This window comes from Sinohyriopsis cumingii, chromosome 17 (assembly GCF_028554795.1).
Source record: "Sinohyriopsis cumingii isolate HCF-2022 chromosome 17, ASM2855479v2, whole genome shotgun sequence".
Classification (NCBI taxonomy): Eukaryota; Metazoa; Mollusca; class Bivalvia; order Unionida; family Unionidae; genus Sinohyriopsis; species Sinohyriopsis cumingii.
The window spans coordinates 31,910,682-31,934,742 of NC_142977.1; the positions used below are offsets into that span (position 1 = coordinate 31,910,682).

Consider the following 24,061-nt stretch of genomic DNA (forward strand, 5'->3'; position numbering starts at 1 on the left):
AATAAGGTATAGGTTTCAAGGTAGTTGTGAACATATAAATATTATAACAGGTTTTTAATTGAAAAAAAAATATTGAAAGTACATACTCTACAATAAATTGTAAGACTGTTATGGCTTTTGGCAAAGAAAGAGTACTACATTAAGTTTGCTTTATGGGTAAATTCTTACATAAATAAATGCATGATTAATGGAAAAGTTTGTGGTGTACTGTATATACTCACGTATAAGACGAATAATTTAGGAAAAAATAAAGACCTGGAAGAAGGAGGGGTCAGCTTATCCATGGGCCAATGTGTAAACTTAACAGTTTTTAGGACTTTTTGTTGACTGTGCATATTTTCTGATTTTTCCAACACGAAGTTAAATAAAGGTAAATATAGACTTCATAATTCATGGGCCGGATGGGTTTACCAGGGATACGATCATGAACTAGAATGAACAGTACTTACAAAGTGAAAAGCATGCATAGTGCCACTTAAATCCTTACTTATTCCCAAACATAGATGCAGATTTTGCTTTATTCATTGTTTCAACCAAATTGCATTCTTCCAGATAACATTTCAGCTAGTTCTTAATAGCTGCTTCATTTACGTTGAATCATGCTCTCACTAGTTACTCATTTTCAATGATATAAGCGACCCTACACATTGAGGTAATATTCTTAAAAAGGTACACACATTTATTTGTACAAGACACATAACCAGCATAATTTACATGTTCATGAAGAGTGGTAATAATAAAGGCTAAAATTCTCATAAAGATCAACTAAGATCAACATCAATCAATTTTAGTTTTGTGTTTTAGCTGAACAAACATAACTTTCCACACAGTGAAAAGCTTGATGTCTCAGTGTCTCCTATGTTGATAGTCGGCGAATTTTTCTTTCATTTTGCGACAGCAATACAGGCCACTTAATCACTGAAACTCTGAAACTGGCTTGTGAGAAGAGGGAATTTTGACCGGTAACTATACCAGTTTAACATTCGTATATACAGTATAAAAATGCCACGTGTTCACTCGTACAAGTTTCGTTCTTGGGAATGGAGCTATAGCATATGGAGTTACAGCATTCATAGTGATCATTCATGAAATTGAAATTAATTGTGGACGATTTTATTGTTGCGGTTTATCTTTTTGTTCTGGTTTATTTTTTATTTTTATATTATTGTAGAGGTAAAATTAATCATTCATTTGCATGAATAATGTTTAAACTTAACATTCTATTTACTGAAGAAGTGAATGTTTTATACTAAAATAATTATTTCGTCACAACAATAATTCACAGGTGGTACAACAGAACATGTAAGACTTTTCTTGTTGAGAAGATATGAAAATCAAAAACAATGTAATAATCAGGAGTTCTCCACAAAAATCGGAAGATACTATGAAATCGGGAGGTAGGCATGGAGCGACCCCAAAAATCAGGAGTTTCTTTTCTCCCTCCAGGTGTGAAAGTTGACAGGTATGGTGTAAGGTCGCTTACATCAAAATAAACTACAACTCTGCATTTACGGTATTGGCATAATTTTCAAAGCATTATTTCCGAAACTTTATAAGAAAACAGAAAATTTAACAAATTACTTTTTTTAAAATTACAAGTTTGCCTAAATAAATGCATTTAGAACTTAACTCATGCATCATGAGATGCCTCAGACTTGTAGGTCAGCTTATGCGCGGGTCATGCACTTTTTAGTGTTTATACCTGTTCAGTTTGGGGGTTGGCTTATACATGAACGGGCTTATGCGTGAGTATATACGGTATATATATATATATTATTAGGGTCCGCTTGTTATGTGGTGGTGATGGTTTGGTTATCATTGTCTAGGAGATGATTGACCATGATGATATTGCCAATGATTGAGTAAATAAGAAAATAATTTATAAAATTAAAGGATGGAATAACAGAGATCTGAGCAGAAATAAAGAATAGAACAACATGAGCCCCTGTATTTAAAATATAACAATGAAATCAATTACAAATTGAACATGACATTGGAATGATACAGTATCTCAGGAAATAACATTTATATAAGAAATGCAATTAGCCATTCTATTATACAGAGAAAACAAATTTCATTATGAAATCAAGTGAATTAATCAAACTTATTTGCTCAACACGTCTGCGTAACCTGCTTGCTTCCAATCTTTCCAAATTCAGTGTTGGTGACAGGTCAGCATCACCTTTTCATTTCACACTCTCTCTCTAGCCTCTTTGGGTCATCATCTTTAACTTGGTTGTATGTTTCTTTCTCCAATGTGTGGTACACATATGGAGCTATTTTTTCACCTTGTGCTTTTCGAGACTCGTTTTTCCTATGTAGCTGATTCTCTTTGTACCTTTAAATTTCTTTGAACCTCAAGTTCTTGACACCCTCTCCTTGGACAGTTTATAATGAGAAATACTTGTGATTTCCCATTGTCAACTTCATTGATTCCCACAGAAATGTAGACTAATTTTTTGAGGGAAATTACTTAAGACATCAAATTTCATCTGGGGAAACACACTCACCTCATTTAGCTTAGCCAATCAGGATTAGCTTTAACCACCACATATTAACTCATGGTTATCCAAGTTTTGGTAACACCTCATATTTTGCAATTTCTTAATAACTATCTCTGGAAAACCTCATTTTATGACACTCATTTCCAGTGGTACAAATTTATCTCAGGATTATTTCAACTTAACATTTTTACTGCTACTTAACCCCAAATTAACCTTGTCTCCAATTAAAAGTGAATCATTCCCAAGCATGAAAGCAATAACATCACCCCTCATCCCAGGCTATAGTGGTTTATTGGTGGCATGGCCCATATATCAATATGGTATGTGTTATGCAGTATGTGCCAAGATTACTTCACTTAACATATATTGCCCATCTTTCAAAATTCACTGTTACATTCGTATCTCTCTTTCTATATATATATATATATATATACAGTGTCTCGCTTGGTGCTCCGCATTAAAAGGTTTGTATTAGTAGACTGGTCAGCCTGGTGTCGGGTAATGTGACTGGTGGGACATGATGCCCCAGTGCTAGATATCACTATTAAACTGTCACACTGCAGACATCGTAGTGCTATGACTGAAAAATTGCTCAAGCTACATTAAAAATCCAAATCGCATTGTTCATCAGAGTTTACATTATACGATTTGGTTGGTCCCTTAGTTTTCACTGTTACCCTTGATAGTCGTCAATTCAACAGCTTATCATTAAAGTTATTTTTCTATTGAAACTAAATTTCTCATAAATCCTAAAGAATTTGTTACTGTAGATTAGCATGATCTAATCCATCTTCTCTGTTGACGCAAATTATGCAGAATAACAATTACGTCTGGTGTATGTTGACATATGCAGACTAACACATTTACACCTGATACAAGTTGACACTTATGCGGAATAACACATTTACATCTAACGTAGGTTAAACCTTGTTACATCAGGTGGTCTGTCAGTTGCAGCAGTGGGTCATCTCAAAATTCATCTATACATTCAGATGAAATTTAGATGATATAGAGAATCTGTTGTAATTAAGACTGGCAAAATGAACATTTACCTTTTAAAACATTAATAAATTACTGTGAATATTTAAAACTAGAATAACAGGTATAGTTCTGCATGGACACTTTTGAAACCATCACCTTTTCTATGCTGAGAGGTCTTGGATTATGCACATACATTTAAGTCACACCAAGTTATTGAGTGCACTTTTGCCATTGTACTTTCAACATTGAATATAGTATGAGACTTTTAAAAGCTATAATTGGTTGTTGAGGAAGTATCCATTTTGAATTAACTTCATTTGTCATGCATGATTGTTCTGCCTAAAGGTGATTTGTGTTTAATGTTAGATGAGCTGACATTGTATGACCAGTGGACCAGTTGACTCCATTGTACCTCGGCTTCTTTTCACCTTCTTGTACCTTTCCACTATGTCTGCCTCTGGCATATTTATAAACTTACATTGCTTATTTTGGTTATGGCAGCCATTTTGATGTGATTAGAATTCTAACACTTTGCAAGTGATAGGTCTCATGTTTTATTATTTAAAACAATACAGGAGAATTTCACTTGCATTTGTAAATGTCACAACCCTATTGCCCAGTAAACTATTTGGATTGCTGTAATCAAAATTACAGTAAAACTTGTCTTGAGACCACCTGTTTTGAGAGACCAGACAATCTCCATGCACAGATTTATTGATTATATAGTTTATGACCTATTATGAGAGGCAACCTGTCTTGAGAAACCATTATAATTTGGCAGAAGGGGTGGTCTTTCAAGACAGGTTCTACTCTATTTAACAACTTTATATATATATATATATATATATATATATATATATATATATATATATATATATATATATATATATATACACATATATATACAGAGACCAAGAATTACCTTGAAAAATACATGGAGAGGGAGAGAGTTACCTTCATGTTATAATTTTTTTTTTAAAAATTGAACATATTGAACAATCACTGTTTTATTTCTTTTCTTGATATGAGTGTGTGTGTATGACCGCATGTTTTGTTAGAAATAAAATCCTCAAGTAGGTATTTCCACAGAAACAAGGTTTATATATTCCTTGCATTATGATTTTTTATTGACATTTGATTGGAATTAATGTTAATTCATCACATCTGGTCCACAGTCAAGGTAACTGAACAGTCTTGCCATTGATCATCTGAGGCCTGACATTGTATAAATAAATAAATCCAAACCAGTAATACAAGTTCAGATTGTACATAATACTGATCTTGAGTATAACTGACAGTCAGTAGTAATAAGAAAAGCAGTCCTAACTGCATATAGTGTTTGTAACTCACCCAACACTCAACTACAGATTACATAGAGATAGTTTTGCTGCCATGTTGTACCCAAGGACCAATTTAACGATTAAATGCTGCTGGATATTCTTCATTATAACTTTTAACATTAGCTATTTTATTAACATTTTTTGGTTGCCAGACCAGGCTTTTCACATTGGGAAAAAAGATGCTTCCATTGTATTCATTTTGAATGTTCAGTGGATGCTGGACATTTGCTTTATCTACCACTGTTTAAAGATACTCTACTTTATGCAAAGTAATAGCATTGTGGCGAAATTTACTATGTCCTCTTTGTATTTTATTACAGTTAGTGAGATCTAGTCATTTTTTGGTCTTACAAAATAAGACTTTTATCAAACACTCCACTTGCATCAGGCAAAAGCTATAAATTGAAATGAGAACTTGTTATTAACAAGTTGACATATTTTGTTGTTGCGGTTGTTGTTTTGAGACTTAGTGCCATTTTTCAGCATAATATAGGTTTATACATGTATTTTATTCATGGTAGTTCATCTAATTTTATGATGTCTTTGACATGATAATCAAATTCTCAAACCATATTTTAGAACTCAATCGAACTGACAACTTGATGACTCAAGCCAGTACTAAGTCTTGTGAAAGTCATTGGACAAATATTCATCAGAAGTGGAGTATCTAAACAGTTCAATGAAACCTGACTTAGGTAACACCTGAATTGAATGGACATGACACATACAGAGTAAGGTTGATAAAACCCTAAAGTAATTTAACAGATTTAGCCTTTGTACCAATGACACCTGTCCAGACAAGAGAATCCATTCTAGTCCATCTGGAGTAATGTGTACAAACAGGTTTCACTATGATTTTAACCAAAGGGTATTGCTTTATTGTCTAAAAATTGTAGCCAGAAGCAAAGGTTCAGGGTGTGTGGGGTTGAAGATTGTCATAACATTATATTACCCAGGTAAATAATTGAATGAATTTATTTCTTCATAAATATGCCATAAACTTATTTGTTGACAGAATAATAACAATAATCTCTTAGCTATCAGTGATGGCTAAACAGTGTGCTAAGTTGAGGCAATTTTCCTTCCTTTGGCATGATTTCCCTGTCAAATCAACTCCCTCCTTCCCTTCTCTCTGTCTCTAATTGTATGTATGTGTGAGTGTGTATATATATATATATATATATATATATATATATATATATATATATATATAATGGAATCAATTCATTTATTTTACATTTGATATGTGCATTAAAATTTGATGTCAAAGTGTTTACTGTCATTTGCTTTTATCCACATTTGTTCTGTTAGTCATCATATGACTTGCTTGCACACAGCTTGTAAGCACACAATCTTTTTATGACTTGTTGTAGTTTGTACAACCTGATTTTTAAGTGATACTGAATTTTGTAATGACCATTTGACCAATCATGTTCCAAGGAGTTTTGGGGGCCCCGAGTGGCCGAGTGGTCTAAAGCGCTCTCCGTTACGGATCACTGCCATCTCACCTGTCTGCATGGGTTCAAGTTTCGGATTTGGCCAATGTGGATATGCGAGAAAGCTTGCCAGTAGCTTCTCGAGGGTCGGTGGTTCTTTCCGGGGATTTCCCGGGTTCTTCCTCCACCATTAATACTGGCCGCCATGTATAGCCTATCGTGTGCTGAAAAAATGGTGTTAAACCCTACAACAACAACCAAGGAGTTTGTTTCTTAGATAATAAATAATTTTATCTCAGAATAATGTCCAAAATGGCAAAATGATGTGTGTCAAATTCTTTTGTACATTACTCCCTCGCTATAATGTTGTCTTTGAAAATGAAGAAAGTGGACTGCCTTGTACTGTGATAAAATTTTCATAAGATTACTATTAAATTATATAATATAATCTGTGACTATACCCCCTTAATAATGGGATCACCCAATACTGTGCAGTGTCATCATGAGGGAGTATTGTAACCTGCAAATCCTAAAGTTGGATCATACCATCTTTTGACAATGTTGACAGTAATATGTGTATTTATATAAATACTTTGCATATTTGTCTCACTGTATAAACTATTGCCATTTATGTAAATAAAAGTTGTTTAATTTTTTGTAATTTATGGCACTTCTTATGGTACAGTATTTTATTTAATCGTTATTGTGAGGTTCATCAAGTTATTGTATTACTGACATTTTGAGGAAAAGAAAAATACTATTGACCACGATTTTATCTTGGGCACATTGATTAAACTTTCTATTGGATTTACTGGCTTCTTCAGATGATAAGACACATATTTAAGTCTTTGTATTTAAGGCATTGCTTATATTGGTTTTTGAATTTATCTTGTAATTAAAGGTATATGTGGTCTGTTAAATGTACTCTTATACTAGAAGGTCAGCATTATTGTTTGTACTCACTTGTTAGTCAAATCCAACTGCAAACTGCACATCTTATAACTACTATAATAACATAATATGGTATAATTAAGTTCTGGATGTATGCAGTTTGTTAGGATTTATCAGTGGAACAAACATCATAGACACTGATCTTCCTGCATTGTTTTGGGGTTTAATGGCATTTTTCAGCACACGATAGGCTATACATGGCGGCCAGAATTAAAGGTGGAGGAAGAACCTGGGAAAACCCCGGAAAGAACCACCAACCCCCGAGAAGCTACTGGCAAGCTTTCTCACATACCCACATTGGCTGAATCGGAGACTCGAACCGGCGCAGGCAGAGGTGAGATGGCAATCTCAGTTCCTGGTTTCATTACACTGTAGATAAAGTTTTGTAAATTTGAATGTTTTATTTTTATTTTTTAATTTTTAAAATTTAGGGCACTTTAAAAGTATTATTTCACTATATAATGCTGAGAAATTTTTATAGGTCAAGTAGACCACGGGTCCCAAAAATTGCATAATGCATGTAACATTAAAAAATAATAAGCATGTGATGGAAATAAAAATGATATCCATAAGCATATAATGAACTATGTCAATTTTATTCATCAGCTAAGTAGTTAGAGGATATGCCTTGGATGCAGAAGGTTGCAGGTTTGAATCCCTTCCAAGTCATATCAGACTCTTAAAAATGGTACTAGCAACAGCCTCGCTTGGTCATCAGGATTAAGAGGTTAGTGTTAGGACTCTTGACCTGGTGTCAGGATAATGTGACTGTGTGGGACAATATGTCACATGTCTGCTCCATGATGCTTCCATGCTAGACATCACTATAAACTGCAACACGGCAGACATGGTGATATGACTGTAAAATTGTTAATGTTACATTAAAATTCCAAATTACACATACACATTTGTTCATCAAAGTTTACATTACAGGATTTTTGGAACTCCTTCCCCTGTCAGAGAACAGAATAAAATTTACATTGATACTTCAACTTTGCAGAACAGATAAAACAAATAATAGCAAGCATGTGATGGAGATAGAGAAAAGAAAATACTGGTATATATACATAAAGAAATAATTATCTCTCATTCATTATTCCTCTTTTGTTTACACTATATAAATCATGGAAATTAGATTTTTATATTTCAGTACATATAAAATTAACAATTACATATTGAGTTCAATGTACATTTGTTTCTGCTTTGCACTGGACATAAAACTTATCCTCGGAAGAGTTTTCAAAAAGATATTTAGATAAATACAGTTTATGAAAGCAATTCAAAAGGGTCCAGAGATGGCTGATCAGTCTGATCCGGGCCCGGAAGAGTTTGTTGCAGTAGGGACATGGATGTGCAGGTTGCTGACCTGGAGTTGCAGAACTGCTGTTCCTGGATTTGTGCAGATCAAGTTTTTTACCTGCATCCACCAGTCTTTTCTGCTCAGAGGCTGCCACACCAGCATTGACTTGACTGTACCAAGCAAATCGGTTAGCAGCCACACTCTCCCAGCTGTCAGGATCAATGCCTAGGTTCTTCAGCGAAGCCTTGAGGGTGTCCTTGTACCTCTTTTTTACCACCATGAGATCTCTTGCCTTGGTGTAGCTCTCCATAGAAGACCTTCTTAGGTAGGCATTCTGCTGGCATGCGGACAGCATGGCCAGCCCATCAGAGTTGTACTTTGCACAGCATGGTGTGGATACTTGTCATGCCGGTCTTAGTGAGCACTTGTGTGTTTGGTACCTTGTCCTGCCATCTGATTTTCAGTAGTTTTCTCAGGGAGCTCACATGGAAGTGGTTCAGTTTTTTAACATGGCGGCTATACACAGTCCATGTCTCGCAAGCATAGAGGAGGGTGGGGAGAACAACCACTGAGTAGACTTTGAGTTTGGTGGCAAGCTTGATGCCTCTCCTATCCCATACATTTGTGCAGAGTCTGCCAAATGCTACGCTGGCTTTGGCAATCCTGGTGTTGACCTCATTGGCTGTGTGGACTTCTTGTGAGAGGGTGCTGCCAAGGTATGTGAACCTGTCTACATTTTTGAGCTTTTGGCCATTGACAGTGATGGATGGTTCCAGGTAATCTTCTCCATTAGCTGGCTGATGCAAAACCTCAGTCTTGGTGGTTGAGATGGTGAGTCCGAAGTTGGTGCTGCTGTGGAAGAAAGTTCCATGCTCTGTTGCATGCCTGCCTCCGTGCTAGTCATCTGCAAACAACAGGTCATGAATGTTCTCAGTGTGGACTTAGGTTTTGGCTTAAAGCCTCCTCAGGTTGAACAACTTCCCATCCAGATGGTATCGGAGACCTACTCCAACATCACTGTCCTTGAAAGCGTCCATCAACATTGCGGAGAACATGAGGCTGAAGAGAACAGGAGCTAAGATGCATCCTTGTTTCACACCTTTCGTAACTGCAGAGGGTTTGGAATAGTTACCCTGGTCCTGGAATCTGGCAAGCATGTCATCATGAAACTGCCTCACCATTTCAGTGAAGACTTCTGGACATCCAAATTTGGCCATGATCTTCCAAAGGCCTTCCTGGCTGACAGTGTTGAATGCCTTAGTTAGGTCCATGAAGGTGGTGTATAGCCGGACATTTTGTTCAGACACTTTTCTTGCATCTGCCTGGCAGCAAAGATCAAGTTGATGGTACCTCTCTTCTTTCTGAAGCCACACTGACTTTCTGGCAGTAGGCCAGTAGTTGGCGAGGACCTTGTCAGTGATGCATAGTAGATAGATTCCTCTATGGTTGTCGCAGGATTGGCGATTGCCTTTGCATTTGTAAATGTGGATGATGAATGCATCTTTGAATTCCTGGGGTATGTGTTTCATCTTCCACATCCCACAGAACATCTCTGTTAGTCTTCCCACTAGCTTAGGCTCACCAGACTTGTAGATCTCAGCTCTGATGGAGTCTGCTCCTGGAGCTTTCCCACTAGACAAGAGCTCAATGGCCTTATGAGTTTCCAGCACTGTTGGAGTGTCAGCCAATCTATCGTTGATCTCCACCTGGGGTAGACGGTTGATCGCTTCATTGTTGATGGAAGAGGGACTGTTGAGGATACCGTTAAAGTGTTCCGCCCAGCGATCCATTATCTTCTCCTTCTTGGTTATGAGAGTGCTGCCATCAGAGCTCAAGAGTGGGCTGTGCCTGATGTTACTGGGCCATAAACATCACGAAAAGCACTATAGAAATTCTTCATGTCATGTCTATTGGCAAAGGACTGGATATCATCAGCCTTTCGGCTCAGCCATGTGTCCTGCATCTCATGCAGTTTCTTCTGCACAGCTTAGCGGACTCTGCTGAAGGCACCTTTCTTTGCAACGGACTTGGGGTCGATGTTGTATGCACGATGGAGATGATGCATCTCCTCTTGCAGGGACTGTATTTCTTCACAGTTCTCATCGAACCAGTCTTGGTGCTTTTGTGCAGTGATGCCAAGGGTTTCAGATGCAGTAGAGTACACCAGATGTTTGAAAACTGCCCAGCATTTTCGGCATCGTTGGTACCAGAGTCTGTGATTTCTAGCTGGCTTGTCAGAGCTTCAGACAGAGCTTGCTCAGTGTTGCAGACTTTCAGCCTGGAGATGTTGTCATTTTGGGACTTTAATTCCCTGTGGATGTCTGGGAGGTTGATTTCTAAGATTCATCTTGGAAATCAGTAGCCTGTGGTCTGTCCAACTGTCAGGACCACACATGGCCTTGGTCACATGGACATCCTGCCTATCATTCCTATGGACTAAGATGTAGTCGATCTGATGCCAATTCTTAGACCGTGGGTGCATCCAAGTTGTTTTATTACGATTAGGCAGACAGAAGATGGTATTTGTGATCAGGAGATCATATGTTGCGCACATCCTCAAGAGTATATGTCCATTGCTGTTGCAGTTGCCAGTTCCATGTCTACCAGTAACTCCCTTCCACAAGATGTGGTCCACGCCAACTCTGGCATCAAAATCACCAAGAATGATCAGTTTGTCTGACTTAGGTACCAAAGCAATCAGAGCTTTCAGATCCTGGTAGAACTTGTCTTTGGCTTCCTCCGAGTAGATCATGGTTGGTGCATAAGCACTATTGAGTATGGCTTGCATTTTTCCATGTAAGGGTAGCTTCATCATTATAAGCTGGTCATTAATTCCCTTTGGTAAGATGGAGAACTTATCTACCAAACTCGACTTGACAGCGAATCCTATTCCAGACTCAAGACATTTATCGTTGCCACATCCACTCCAGAAAAAGGTGTAACCAGCTCCAGCTTCAGTCAGTTGGCCCTTGTCGGCCAAGCGAGTTTCACTCAGGGCTGCTATCTCTATCTTGTAGCAAGCAAGTTCTCTTGCAATCAGGGCAGTTCTTCTCTCTGGTCTGTCAGCCTCTGCACGATCCAATAGAGTGTGTATGTTCACGCACCAATAGTGAGTGGAACCTTTTGGGTTTTCTTTGTGTTTTGACCGCAAGAATGGGATTCCTTCCAGCCACATTTAGCTGGTTGGGGTAGATAAAGCAGGCTTTTTTTTTAGGACACCTTTTCTAGCCCCTTCCTAGGGCTATGGAGGTAAGCCGCGCTATCCTGAAGAGGTCTGCTTAGTTTTGCTCAGATGGCTGTCGACATCCATTTCTGCTTCAGATCAATGGAAGGCGACCATATGGCCTGAACTGCCTGTATGCAGGTCCGCCACTATGGCTGCCAGTACATCGACACCTGCCGCGTCACAGCTCGCCCATTGCCGCAAAACTTGGGCATAGGTGATTACATAAATGACTTGTGCATGAGTTGGATTAAAGTGAGGAAGAGTTGCGCTGTGTCAGCCTCACTCTCTCCAGGCTCCACATTGTCTAGTTGCAAAACATAGTCAAGACAGCAGGAATGAAGACTGGATGCAGTGGATGACCAAGGCATCCTACATGTCTTGCCATGCTCTTTGCACTCCACATCGCTTTGCTGGGACCACCTTTCTGCCCATTGACCAGCTGGTGGTTCCTCCGCGCAGTGGTCCTGGTCCAGTCTTCACATGCAGTGGATGACAATCCCTGATTCACCAGGGGTTTGAGACTGGTCGGTTACCCTCAACCTGGTTTGGCCAACCAGTCAAAGCTGTTGCCCGTGGTGTGGCTGCAGCGCATGCTACAGCTTCTTGGAGCCACAGGTGAGAGCTGAGCACCAAGTGGAGACCAAAGATGGACTTGCTACCCCCAACAGAGGTACTACCCCCCCCATGAGTACCCCTTACACCACAGTGGTACTAACAGCTGCCTCGCTAAGCGCTCAGCATTAAGAGGTTAATGTTAGGACTGGTTGGCCAGGTGTTAGGATAATGTGACTGGATGAGACATCATGCTACATGTCTGCAGCATGATGCCCAATTGCTAGACATCACTATAAACTGCCACACTGCAGACATCATAGCAATATGACTAAAAACTTGTTAAAGCTATGTTAAAAATCCAAAACAAACAAAACACAAGACACAATGGGTTTTCTATAATGTCTAGATATGATTCCAAGCTATAGATTAACTTAATTAATTTGACGCTTAACCTAATTCATTCATTTTTGCGATCCACGTTTGTATGGCACTATCAGTACATGTTTGCTTGAACAATTTAATAAATATTGGTTCATTTCCTACAACTATGTTTTACCAGGCCTATCCATTAAATGATAATTATAAATGAATATCTTATAACTTGATGATTGTGACCACTGCAGTTGCATATTAAGTCACATTCTTGGATGTATGCTGTTTTGAGTATTTTCAAACTTTTTATTATTGACTACTTAATGTAACAAAAACTATTATCTGAATGTACAAAATAATAGAAAGCTAGGTGAATCCTATATAACTGAAATGCCTGGGACAGATTCTTTAAGTGGCAAAACCATGTGTTTTCATAGTATCATGACAGAATAATTAATATAATGTATATGTACATACAAAAAGATTAAAAATACAACTACCTGCATCCTAGATAAATGAATTACCGTAACAAAAGACAAACTCATCGGTAGTCAGAGCCATGATGTGTTTTAAATAATCAAACAGAAGAATTCATGTATTCTTTAAATGGATATACAAAATGATGTTTAAAAAAACTTCTTGAATCCTAAATACATGTGTAAATGATATAAACAAGGACAAAATTATTCAGTAGTCAAAGCCCTGATGTATATCCAGATAATCATGATGATGAAATTACTCATATAATACATTTTCCATTCAGAGTAGTATTTCAAAATTCAGTGTGTTTATCCTGGTTTAATTCTTAATTTGAGTTGATGTCTGAAAGCTAAAATATTGTTTAAAAGTGTGGGCGTACTTTGAGAGAAATGAGTACAAATTGTCAAGTGAGACAGCTCTTTTCCAGAAAATAATAAGAATGTTAACAGTCACAAACTACAGATCACAAACACTGCTACTACTACATGTACTATAAAATAAAATGATAGACTATGAATTGTATCTTTGAGTCATAAGTCACCTGATACATTCAAGCATGCACTTTCACCTGTTCATAGATATACTCAGTTCTTTATGGTACTTCACATTTCATTTGGAACAATAGTTATTTTAATAAGGTATGCATATCAAATGTCAATAATATATTCCTTTCAAATGGTTTTGAGAATGCTTACAACCAAATGAACCCATGTTAGAAACTTCACGTACATGTACATGTATTACAGTTTTTTTTGGTATGCCCCTTTAATCTTGATACATTTCACATGGCTGCTAGTGACACTTACTGTACATTATGCTCACAACAAACTGTATCACAGAGCAACATCAATAGCACGTAGAAAAACAAGTTCAGAATGAAAAATAACACATGAAGAAACTTAGTTTAACATTTGTAAAGGTCTTATTTTTACCTTTGTTGTGGTTTTTGGAGATTTTTGTACAAGCTAAATAAATCAAATTTGGGAAAATGGGGATTTATAAGAAAATTATTTACATATAAGCAAACAATATTAGATTTAGCTTGCAATAGTATGAATTATTCATAACAAAAATGATTTGACAGTATGTATGTGGAGCATTTAGCACTTGAATGTACTTTTGGAATTTCATGATTGTCATAGCATCATTCATGGCTCATTTCTCATGAATTGCAAATAGACATGAAGCTGGAGGAAAATGTTTTTATTTTCAATTTATTACAAAAAAAATAATACCTGTAGCTCGAATTAAGTTATATATCAGGATTCAGTAAAGGCAACCAAAAAGTATGTGTTTCCGGTCTAGCAACATTCCCTGTTTTTCATTGCAGATCCTAGCACTTCTCCCTCCCACTCCCCATCCCCCTGTTTAAAAAAATGATAAAATTGATATGTGAACTGGTTTTGCCCAGTACTTGAAGTACTTCAGACATTATACGTACTAATCATTATAATATGTATGTGATGTTTAAATTTTTTTTACCTACCTGCCCTAATTTAAAACTAGTACAGTAGGAAACACATTTTCTTGGAGGGGGAAAACCTAAAGGATGAATAAAAAATTTCAGTTAAAGTTGCTAAATATGACAACAGAGAGAAGGTACTGATACTTACTTTGAAATCAGTAATGCAAAAATAATAAGAAAGCTGATTTAAATGTAAAATATGGTCAAAGTACATTCGTCTTGCAAACACACATACATAATAATTTTGTAGAGCTACCTCTGAACTTCAGTGATGACACTGATTTGGAAGTAAGAGAAGTAGTGAAATGACAAAAGGAGATTATGGAATAATCTGTTGTCTATCATTGTTTGTGTCTGTCCAGTCATACAAGTTTGCTAGTGCTACTCTTCCTATACTACTTGGAGGGTTACCATGGAAACACTTTTATCCCAAGGTCTAGTTGGCCCTACATGAAAATGGTGCTGCTCAGACTAAAATATGACTACCATATCAGCCATCTTGTAAATCTTGTTTTTCTGCTTCTCCTGAATAGATGGTCATTTCAATACATTGTTTTACTGAAAGACTTCTAATGATATCTATTTGATCATAAATGAAAATGGCGACAGTATGATGTCCAACATGGCCGTCATGTCAGCCATCGTACAAATCTTGTTATTGCATAGTTACCCTTCCTGATCAGAAAGTCGTATTTTCATGGATTTTCAACAGAAAACGTTGTATCATGTCTAGTTGGTCCTAAATCAAAATACTGCTGCCCAAGCATCCAGTATGGTCACTACAGTGGCCATCTTGTAAACTTTGTCTTCACTACTCCACTACAATGGATGGCCATATCAGCATGTGGTTTTCACCAGTGTTCTTATGTCTGTTTGGTCCTAAACGAAAATGGTGGCTATCTGATGTTCATTATAGTCACCACAGCAGCCATCTTGAAAATTTTGTTATCGCTACCAGGCACATCAGCACATGGTTTTCACCAGAAGATTTCTTATGGCTCCTGGTTGGTTTTCAGTACAAATTTTAATGATATGGTTTTTAATATGGTTGCGGTAGACATCTTGAATGACCATTATCAGTCTGTCTAACCATCACTGCACAGGGCCTTCTAGATGGGAGGTCATATGAACATTAAACTTTCACCAGAAGACTTTGTATGTCATATTTTGTGAGTACAATGGTGCCAGTCTGATATCTAATATAGCCACCATGGCAGCCATTTTGAAAATTATGTTTTATCTAGTTTGTGTCATTGTACCATATATGACTCTATAAAAAAATGAAGGATGGAAATTTCATAATTTTTCTTACAGTTTTAATCAGTTGTTATTGAAATTTCGTATTTTTAGTGTGTCATTTTAAAATTTAAAAAGAACGGTGTAGGTAGTATTTTACGAATTTAGTAAGATAAATAGCCCATAGGTTAATTGTTTACATGTCATTACCTTCTTTGTGCCATATGAAGTGAATAACATCAGGTGGATAAAGAGACTAATATTTATAGTGTATTAGAAACAGTTATAGAACATCTTTAATGACCATCATCAGTCTGTCTAGCCATAATGTGTTCTGGAAATCCCATACAGATTTTGGGATAGAATACTTGCTCAGAAACATTTGGCATGAAATCAGTGACTGGAAGGTGATAAGTAATTTTGAATTTGGTTGAAGAACATTAATTGGTTTTTCAAGAAAACTAATTACTTCCTTGTCTTAATTAGGACAAGCAGTCTCACTGCCTTGACAATCATATAAGGCACTGCATTGCAAATCTGAACAACCCTCTGTTTCTTCAACAGACCTTAGCTAGGAGAATTTCAAGGGTTAACCAATTTAGTTCTGTCAAGGCAGCAATGGTGGGAGCAAGATTTGGGCATCATGTGTGTGTGATCTACTTGCTAAAAGACAAATTCTATATTTAATGAAATAAAGGTTTGTAAATGAGGTTAAATCATTCTAATAGTATGTAACAATTTTTAATGAAATTTCAAAGCAGGTTGTATAACATTTTGACCCCCCCCAAAACAAAAATTCATTGCAGAAGGGAGAGGTAAACTGTTTTGTACTTTAAATCAGTACGTAAGATAAATTGAGCAGAAAAATAAGATATATTGAGCAGAAATTAATATAAGTGATATCATTATTATCATTATTATTGCTATTATTATCAGTAGCAGTAGTAGTATTATTATCTAAAAATGATGTTATTTAAATTCTTAATATTTCTTCATAATGCTATCTCATTATAATGTATGTTTGTCTGCTTTTTGCATAAAACAATATTTATGGCATGTTCTTGTGACTTTTCAAACAAGAATTTACGTGTTACTGAATGTTCATGCTTTATCTATGATAATAATTGAAAATGCAATATGTCTGCTTTGAACAGCATGTAACCAATAGCAATGTCAGAACAAGAAATCTACCCATGTAATAAACACTTCAGAATTTTAAAAAATGTATAGATGAAAATAAAATACAAAATATTTAAGCATGTAAAGATGCAGTTGAAATGCTATTTTGAAACATTTTTAACATATTAACCCCTGATGACGAGTTAACATGGCAGGAGGCAATAGCCTACTGCCAAACCCTATAGCGTCAAGGTCATGCATGATACACTAAAATGGGTGGTATTATAGAAAGGTGTAGTTCTACAATGATACCAAATAATCTGGAAGTTCTAGTTTCACTGCTAAATTAATAAAGAGAAAAATATCATTTTTTGGACCTTTTTTTTTTTCACCCAAAATTTGCCCGTGGTCAGAATCCAATTTTTTGTTCGGATTTTAAACTTTTTTGTCAGATCTAAGGCAGACTGGTATGAACTGCAAACAGACATGAACCTTTGCAAAAAGTAGGATAAGATGGACATTTACAATAAAGAGTGGTCTCGATACGAAAATAATGGGTCCGTTAAGCAACAAAAAAAAAAAAAAAGAACTCCAACTTTTACCCTTCTGCTCATGCGCGAGCCAAATAGCCAATGAAAAATGATGTTTCTAACACAGCTAGGCGTAAGGTTATTGGAAAATCACCTGGAAGTTGATGTCTTAGGATGTATTCAGAAATAGTTTTCAAAATGTGCTTTCTACTTGAATTTCAGGCAAAAATGACAGAAACCTCCAGGGGATAATGTGTTAACCGGAATGTTGCTGCTAATGTTAATAACTGTATGAGAATTCTTTCATCTGGATTAACTTAAACTTTTGTGTGTAGATGTGCAGTTGTCTCCATTTCATGTGAGCAAAAATAATGAACGAGAATACCATGAAGTTTATGTTTTATTTATCCCCATTTTTGCTGTCAAAATTCCATTTATTGATAACATTGATCATGGACTGTAAACATTGCATCCATTCCAAGTTTCTACATTAAAGATATATAATGGTATCTACAGTCGCTGGGTTAAATATTTACTTATAGTGATTTATATTTGTATATCATGAATGCCTTTCTAAGTTTGACCAAGAGGAAAAGATTAAATATCACAAAATGAATAGTAATTTGTTACTTAGCCAAACTCCTTTCTTGTATTTTATACATCATGGTCAGTGAACCCTTTTTAAAGTACTTGTCAATTGATGCCATATTTGTTCAATTTGAATTATGCTACAAATAGTCAAATGGTTACACTGAACTCAAGATTACAAGCAAAGTGAATTAGAGGTCATAATGGCCTGGTTAGTTTATTATTGATATTTTGTTTGCTTGACAAATCACATGTTGTTAAAATACCTACAAAAATAATACTCATAATGTATTATAAAAATATTCAAAAGAATTCTTTGGTTTATATTAAAACCTGCTACATATTTTCCTTAATGTACTTACATTGTAAAACTTGATAAGAAAAGTAAGAAATAAGCTATTGTTCCCTAAAATATGTGACTAATATTTGATAAGGGCAATTTGTCTCATTCCAATATATTTTGAGTTTAAATATTACATACCTTCTTTCAAGACTTAAATTTCCAAATTTTCTTAATGATATAGTTTCTGGTGTTCAGGGTTGAAATGCTTGGGGAATACACTGTACTGCTAAGTGTACAAATGTGTCAACCACCCAAACAAGTCATGTGTAAAATCATATGGTGATAACCATTGGGACCATGACATAAATCATCAATTCTTGTTTTTGCTAAAAAACTTGAAAACATTACCTATCCACATTGTTACTGTCAGTTCATTTTATTTTTCATGTGAATTCTTCTTGACTGATTACAATTTTTAACAGAAATATATAAATATATTGATGTTTACATTTTATTTTTCCCCATCATTGCTATTGTAACTTCTATAATTTCATTTGTTGATAACAGTGATCACAGGCTGTATAAGTTACATCCAATCAGAGTTTCTTTGCTTTTATCTGTTCTCCCCCCATCCCAGTACAAAATTTCCAGCAGTAGACATTGTGAATTATAGTACTACAATTTTTGCCAATCTCTTCAGGGGGTGATGAAAATACGAAGTTAAAGCAGTCCTTCTTTATTTATAGAATCATATTTTGTCACAGACATGAATTTAAATAATCTCATGATATATGTGGTATCGAATGTTAAGTCAGTTGAAGATGTAGTAACCCAAAATCATAAGGTTAGTATGGATGTCTTTTGGCCAGTCAGTGCATTTAAGCATTATAGTGACCCACTTTGTTAAATTTCCCTTCCATTCCAAATATTATTCCCAAAATATTTTTGAAAATTTCATTAAATATATGGAATTTAAAGTTTGGTGCTGAAAAATATTGTTTCAAATAAAATTATTGAAAATAATGTATTGCTTTTTGCAGTGTGTTTCCTTTGTATGTGGGTGTGTATAATTCTCACTCATCACATTGTGCAGATTTAACACACACACACACACAGCATTCCAGAGAGTGAACCCTAGAGGGAAGTGCATCTCTTGCTCCAAATATCTTAAGATCAGGAGATTCATAAGATAATTCTGTTAGCAAGAACAGCACAATTTTTGTGTTGTTGTATTATTTCTTTGGCTCTGACATATCTGCTAACAAAAATCAGTTTACCACTTCTTGGACAGAAGTCTCTTTAGCCCATCTTATGATCTAGAACAAAATTGGCCCATCAAGAACAGAATTCTCTTTAGCCCATCTAGAACAAAAGTCTGTTTAGCCCATCTAAAACAAGTCTGTTTAGCCTGTCTAAAATAAAAGTCTATTTAGCCCGTCTAGAACATAAGTCTGTTTAGCCCTTCTAAAACAAAAGTCTGTTTAGCCCCTTCAAGAACTGAAGTCTGTTGTATTGTCATTTCTTCCCTTACCTGTCTGCTAACAATGCTTTTAATCCCTTTCATTGAAAGAAGCATAGAAAGTCAATGCTTTTATTGCTCCAGGTATATAAAGATTAGGAAATTCGTAACAAAATTTATCATGGGACTCAAACAGAATGATGTTGGTAAGGAATTTATTATCATTATTTCCACTGGTCTGACTATTAACATAATTATGTTAAGACTATTAGCGATTGTACCCTGAAAAGACAATTCTGTTACTCTGGCATATCAAAAGGTTCTTCATGGCACTTTGTTACAGTGATACCTTATACAGCTGCACACAGATGTTATTCTAAAACAAGAATATCTGGCGTTAATCATAGTACCATCATTACTGCTATGGCCAGAATTGTAAAATGCTCTTTTGGCTGTTGCTTCTAATAAAATGTATCATAATTGTCACTCTTTTTTTGCTGGTCCTTCTAATTAAATGGATCATAATTCTGACCTGTTTCTTTTTCACAGGAGAAAGCAGAGAAAGCACTGGAAGAGAGAGAACATTTATCACTGGGAAACAGGTCTCGGGGAACTTCCAGGGCAACATCCAGGACTACTTCACCAACTGGGAAGAAGAGTATTTGAGACTGTCTTATTTCACTCATTTACAATCTGAATTTAAAAATGCATGTTGATGACCAAGTAAAACTTGTAAATTTAAAATTGCCTGCATGCCAGGAAAAGTATATTATAAATAGAAATATAATTTCTTTTAGTCATATTGAAATTGTTGAAATAGGTAATGTAATTATGTGAATTTTGTGATGAGGGCAATTTATTTTTGGGAGCTTAGTCATGACCTTGTTAGACTTGTGTAAAACTGTTGGAGAGTTTGAGTTGACCTAGACTGTAATGACTTCGCTGCTGTTGTTTGCATCTGCACATAGAAATTTAGCCATCATTGCCTTGCTACTTTGAATATTGCAAGTCACAATTCTAATGAGCATGGGATATGTACCAGAATTTCATTTTTGGTGGACAAGTTTTCAGAGTATGGTGGTTACAATCATAATCTACCAGTATTTATATTTGTTGAAAGTATGATTTGACATTTTCTTTTAAAGTTCACATGATAACAAATTAAGGGTGTAGCATATGTAAGGACAAAATAAATATCATTAGTATATTTTTTAGAGCAAGTCCTTTTCAAGCCTCCAGATGAGAAAATGAAACCAGTGGAAGAAAAGTACAGAAGTCAGGAATCTCTGAGAATAGAGGATACCCAGTCTAAGTATGAGATTTGAACTGTTTCTTACCTTTGATCATTGATCATTGCCTGTTATTCTTCACTTATGCTTTCCTACACTGTATATTGGGTCAGGTTAAAATCTCATCATCAAACCAGCCTATGTCGGCTACCATGTTATCTCTTGGTTAAGACACTTTACTCTCAGCACTAAATATCTGCGCATATTGCTGTGCCATAAAACACCAAAGCAAACGGTGATCACCAAGTGATTACTCTGTCACATTTTAAAACAAAGCAATCTTAAAGGCTGTACATCTTTTATATAAATATGAAAGAATTTTAACAGTTTATACCATTTGTGAGCCATTATGAGATAGTGATAGCTACTATTGAATCAACTGTACGAGTTTCACATGAAATTACAATATTTAATTTGAATAGTGATAGCTACTGTTGAATGAGCTGTACAAGTTTCATATGAAATGACAAGATTTAAATTGATCAGTGATAGCTACCATTGAATCAGCTGTACAAGTTTCATATGAAATGACAAGATTTAAATTGAACAATGGTTACTACTACTGAATGAGCTGTACGAGTTTCAAATGAAATGACAAGATTTAAATCGATCAGTGATGGCTACTGTTGAATGAGCTAAATGAGTTTCACATGAAATAACAAGATTTAATTCAAACTGATAGCTTCTGTTGAATGAACTGCACGAGTTTCATATATAATGACAAGATTTAAATTGAACAGTGATGGCTACTGTTGAATGAACTGCAGGAATTTCATATATAATTACAAGATTTAAATTGAACAGTGATAGCTACTATTGCATGAGCTAAATGAGTTTCACATGAAATAACAATTTAATTCATAGTGATAGCTACTATTGAATGAGCTGTATGAGTTTCATATATAATGAATAGATTTAAATTGAACAGTTGTTGCTACTGTCTATTGAATGAGCTGTACGAGTTTCGTATATAATGAATAGATTTAAATTGAACAGTTGTTGCTACTGTCTATTGAATGAGCTGTACGAGTTTCGTATATAATGAATAGATTTAAATTGAACAGTTGTTGCTACTGTCTATTGAATGAGCTGTACGAGTTTCGTATATAATGAATAGATTTAAATTGAACAGTTGTTGCTACTGTCTATTGAATGAGCTGTACGAGTTTCGTATGAAATGACAAGATTTAATTTGAACTAGCTACTTTTGAATGAGCTCTATGATAATGACAAGATTTAATTCAGACAGCCACAAATTAGTGTCTTGGAAAAAATAGTTGGCTGACATGGATTTTTCCACAAACTGATGATTTTTACCAGTGTCTGTGGAGTTTTGGCAGATGCGGCTGTTTTTGGGATTCTATTTTTTACCTTTCTTTTTCACTTTTGATTCTTTTATCTCCTTTTTCCTCCTACATAGTTAATAAATTTGATATTATTCTTGAAACAAACTGTAACAATAAACCTTAAATCAGTATTTCAGCCTGGACAACTCCCTTGCATGATTTTTGCAAAATAGACACTAAATCCCTAATGCACCAAACCGGTTGCAGCAAAAACGAACAAAGGATGTATTTTACCTTTAGATCTGCTACTAGATGCACCAGTCGTTAAAAATGTTTAAATTGTTCAATATTTGCTTTTATGAAAATGAAGAAAAATCCATGAAGCAGTCTTTTCCTGACGTACTGGTCACTATGACAGGACTAGCAATTATCTTTCATTCTACTGATCCCATATACTGCAAAAATTGGGATTGACTGAAAATAACCTTGTCCACAGTATATTGCATAATATTTCATGGTTGAGAGCCTGGCATGTAACAAATTGTAATATGTGCAAATATTGGAATCACACATAATTTGTACAAATTCATACACTTACAAAGCAGTGATGCATATATAAAAATATACTCTTCACAGTATATAATTTTTATTAAACTGTTAACGCTTAAAGTGCTTGTAGCAACATAAATCATGCCACTGATAGAGGTATTGTTTCACTAGTCACAACATCTGTGACATCTCTTTTGAGGTAGGCAGCTGTTTAAATATCAGGGTTATTCAGATTGACAAATGGTTGTTAAACTAAATTTGATTTGCATATTGAGACCTGGAGCAACAAGCATTCTGAATTTAAAGTACAGAGAATTTAAAAGTAGAGTGCAATTTTATCTATTTTCTCAAACAATTTAGCCCTGTGGGTTCTTGTATGACACAGCTATAAGACCCATAATTTTTAAGACAAGTAAATAAGAATCTAAAAATGAATATATCAAGATGTTATTTGATGTAAATATCTCTGTATTACAAAGAATCTGATTGACTTAAAACTCATTATGGAACAGCTGAGAAAGTTGGCATAATAGTCAGCAAAACACTAATTTCGAAAGATGAAACTTATGCAGAACTTACGTTAGTGAAAAATCTTAGTTTTAAGCAGAAGTATGCAAAAGATAATACATATGAGCCGTGGACAATTGTACATAAATACCAGAAAGAACAGTTCCCAACTTTTTAAAGCTGACTAAGCTAGGTACGTATATGCATCATCAGAGAGCAGACTGTGAAAGGGAGATCTTGGCACAGAGCAGTATTCATGCACAGATTAAGCTTATAAACTATCAACAGATTAATGCTTACTGGTATACAACTAGAGGTGACATCTTTAAAAGACTTTGATTTCATTAGAGCTCCAACAGAGTTGATTGTTGTTATTGTTGTTGTTGTAGGGTTTAACACCAATTTTCAGCGCAAGATAGGCTATACATGGCAACCAGTATAAATAGTGGAGGAAGAACCCGGGCAAACCCCAGAAAGAACCACTTACCCATGAGAAGCTACTGGCAGGATTTCTCACTAACAGAGTTAAGCGGGAAGAAAAAGAGATGGATATTGAAGAGTTCTGTAAATATTGAACTATGTTTCCTCCTCCCTCTCATTTTTAT

General features: G+C 35.5%; 1 protein-coding gene across 1 annotated transcript in view; it reads left to right on the top strand.

The window, feature by feature from the left end:
- The window catches only part of LOC149778363 (uncharacterized), a 57,462-nt gene that overhangs the window by 23,557 nt on the left and 9,844 nt on the right, over positions 1-24,061 (top strand). Inside the window, exons 3-4 of the mRNA XM_089939185.1 lie at positions 20,375-20,483; positions 21,041-21,137. Coding sequence (XP_089795311.1) covers positions 20,375-20,483; positions 21,041-21,137 — 206 coding nt within the window. The remainder of the gene's footprint in view (positions 1-20,374; positions 20,484-21,040; positions 21,138-24,061) is intronic.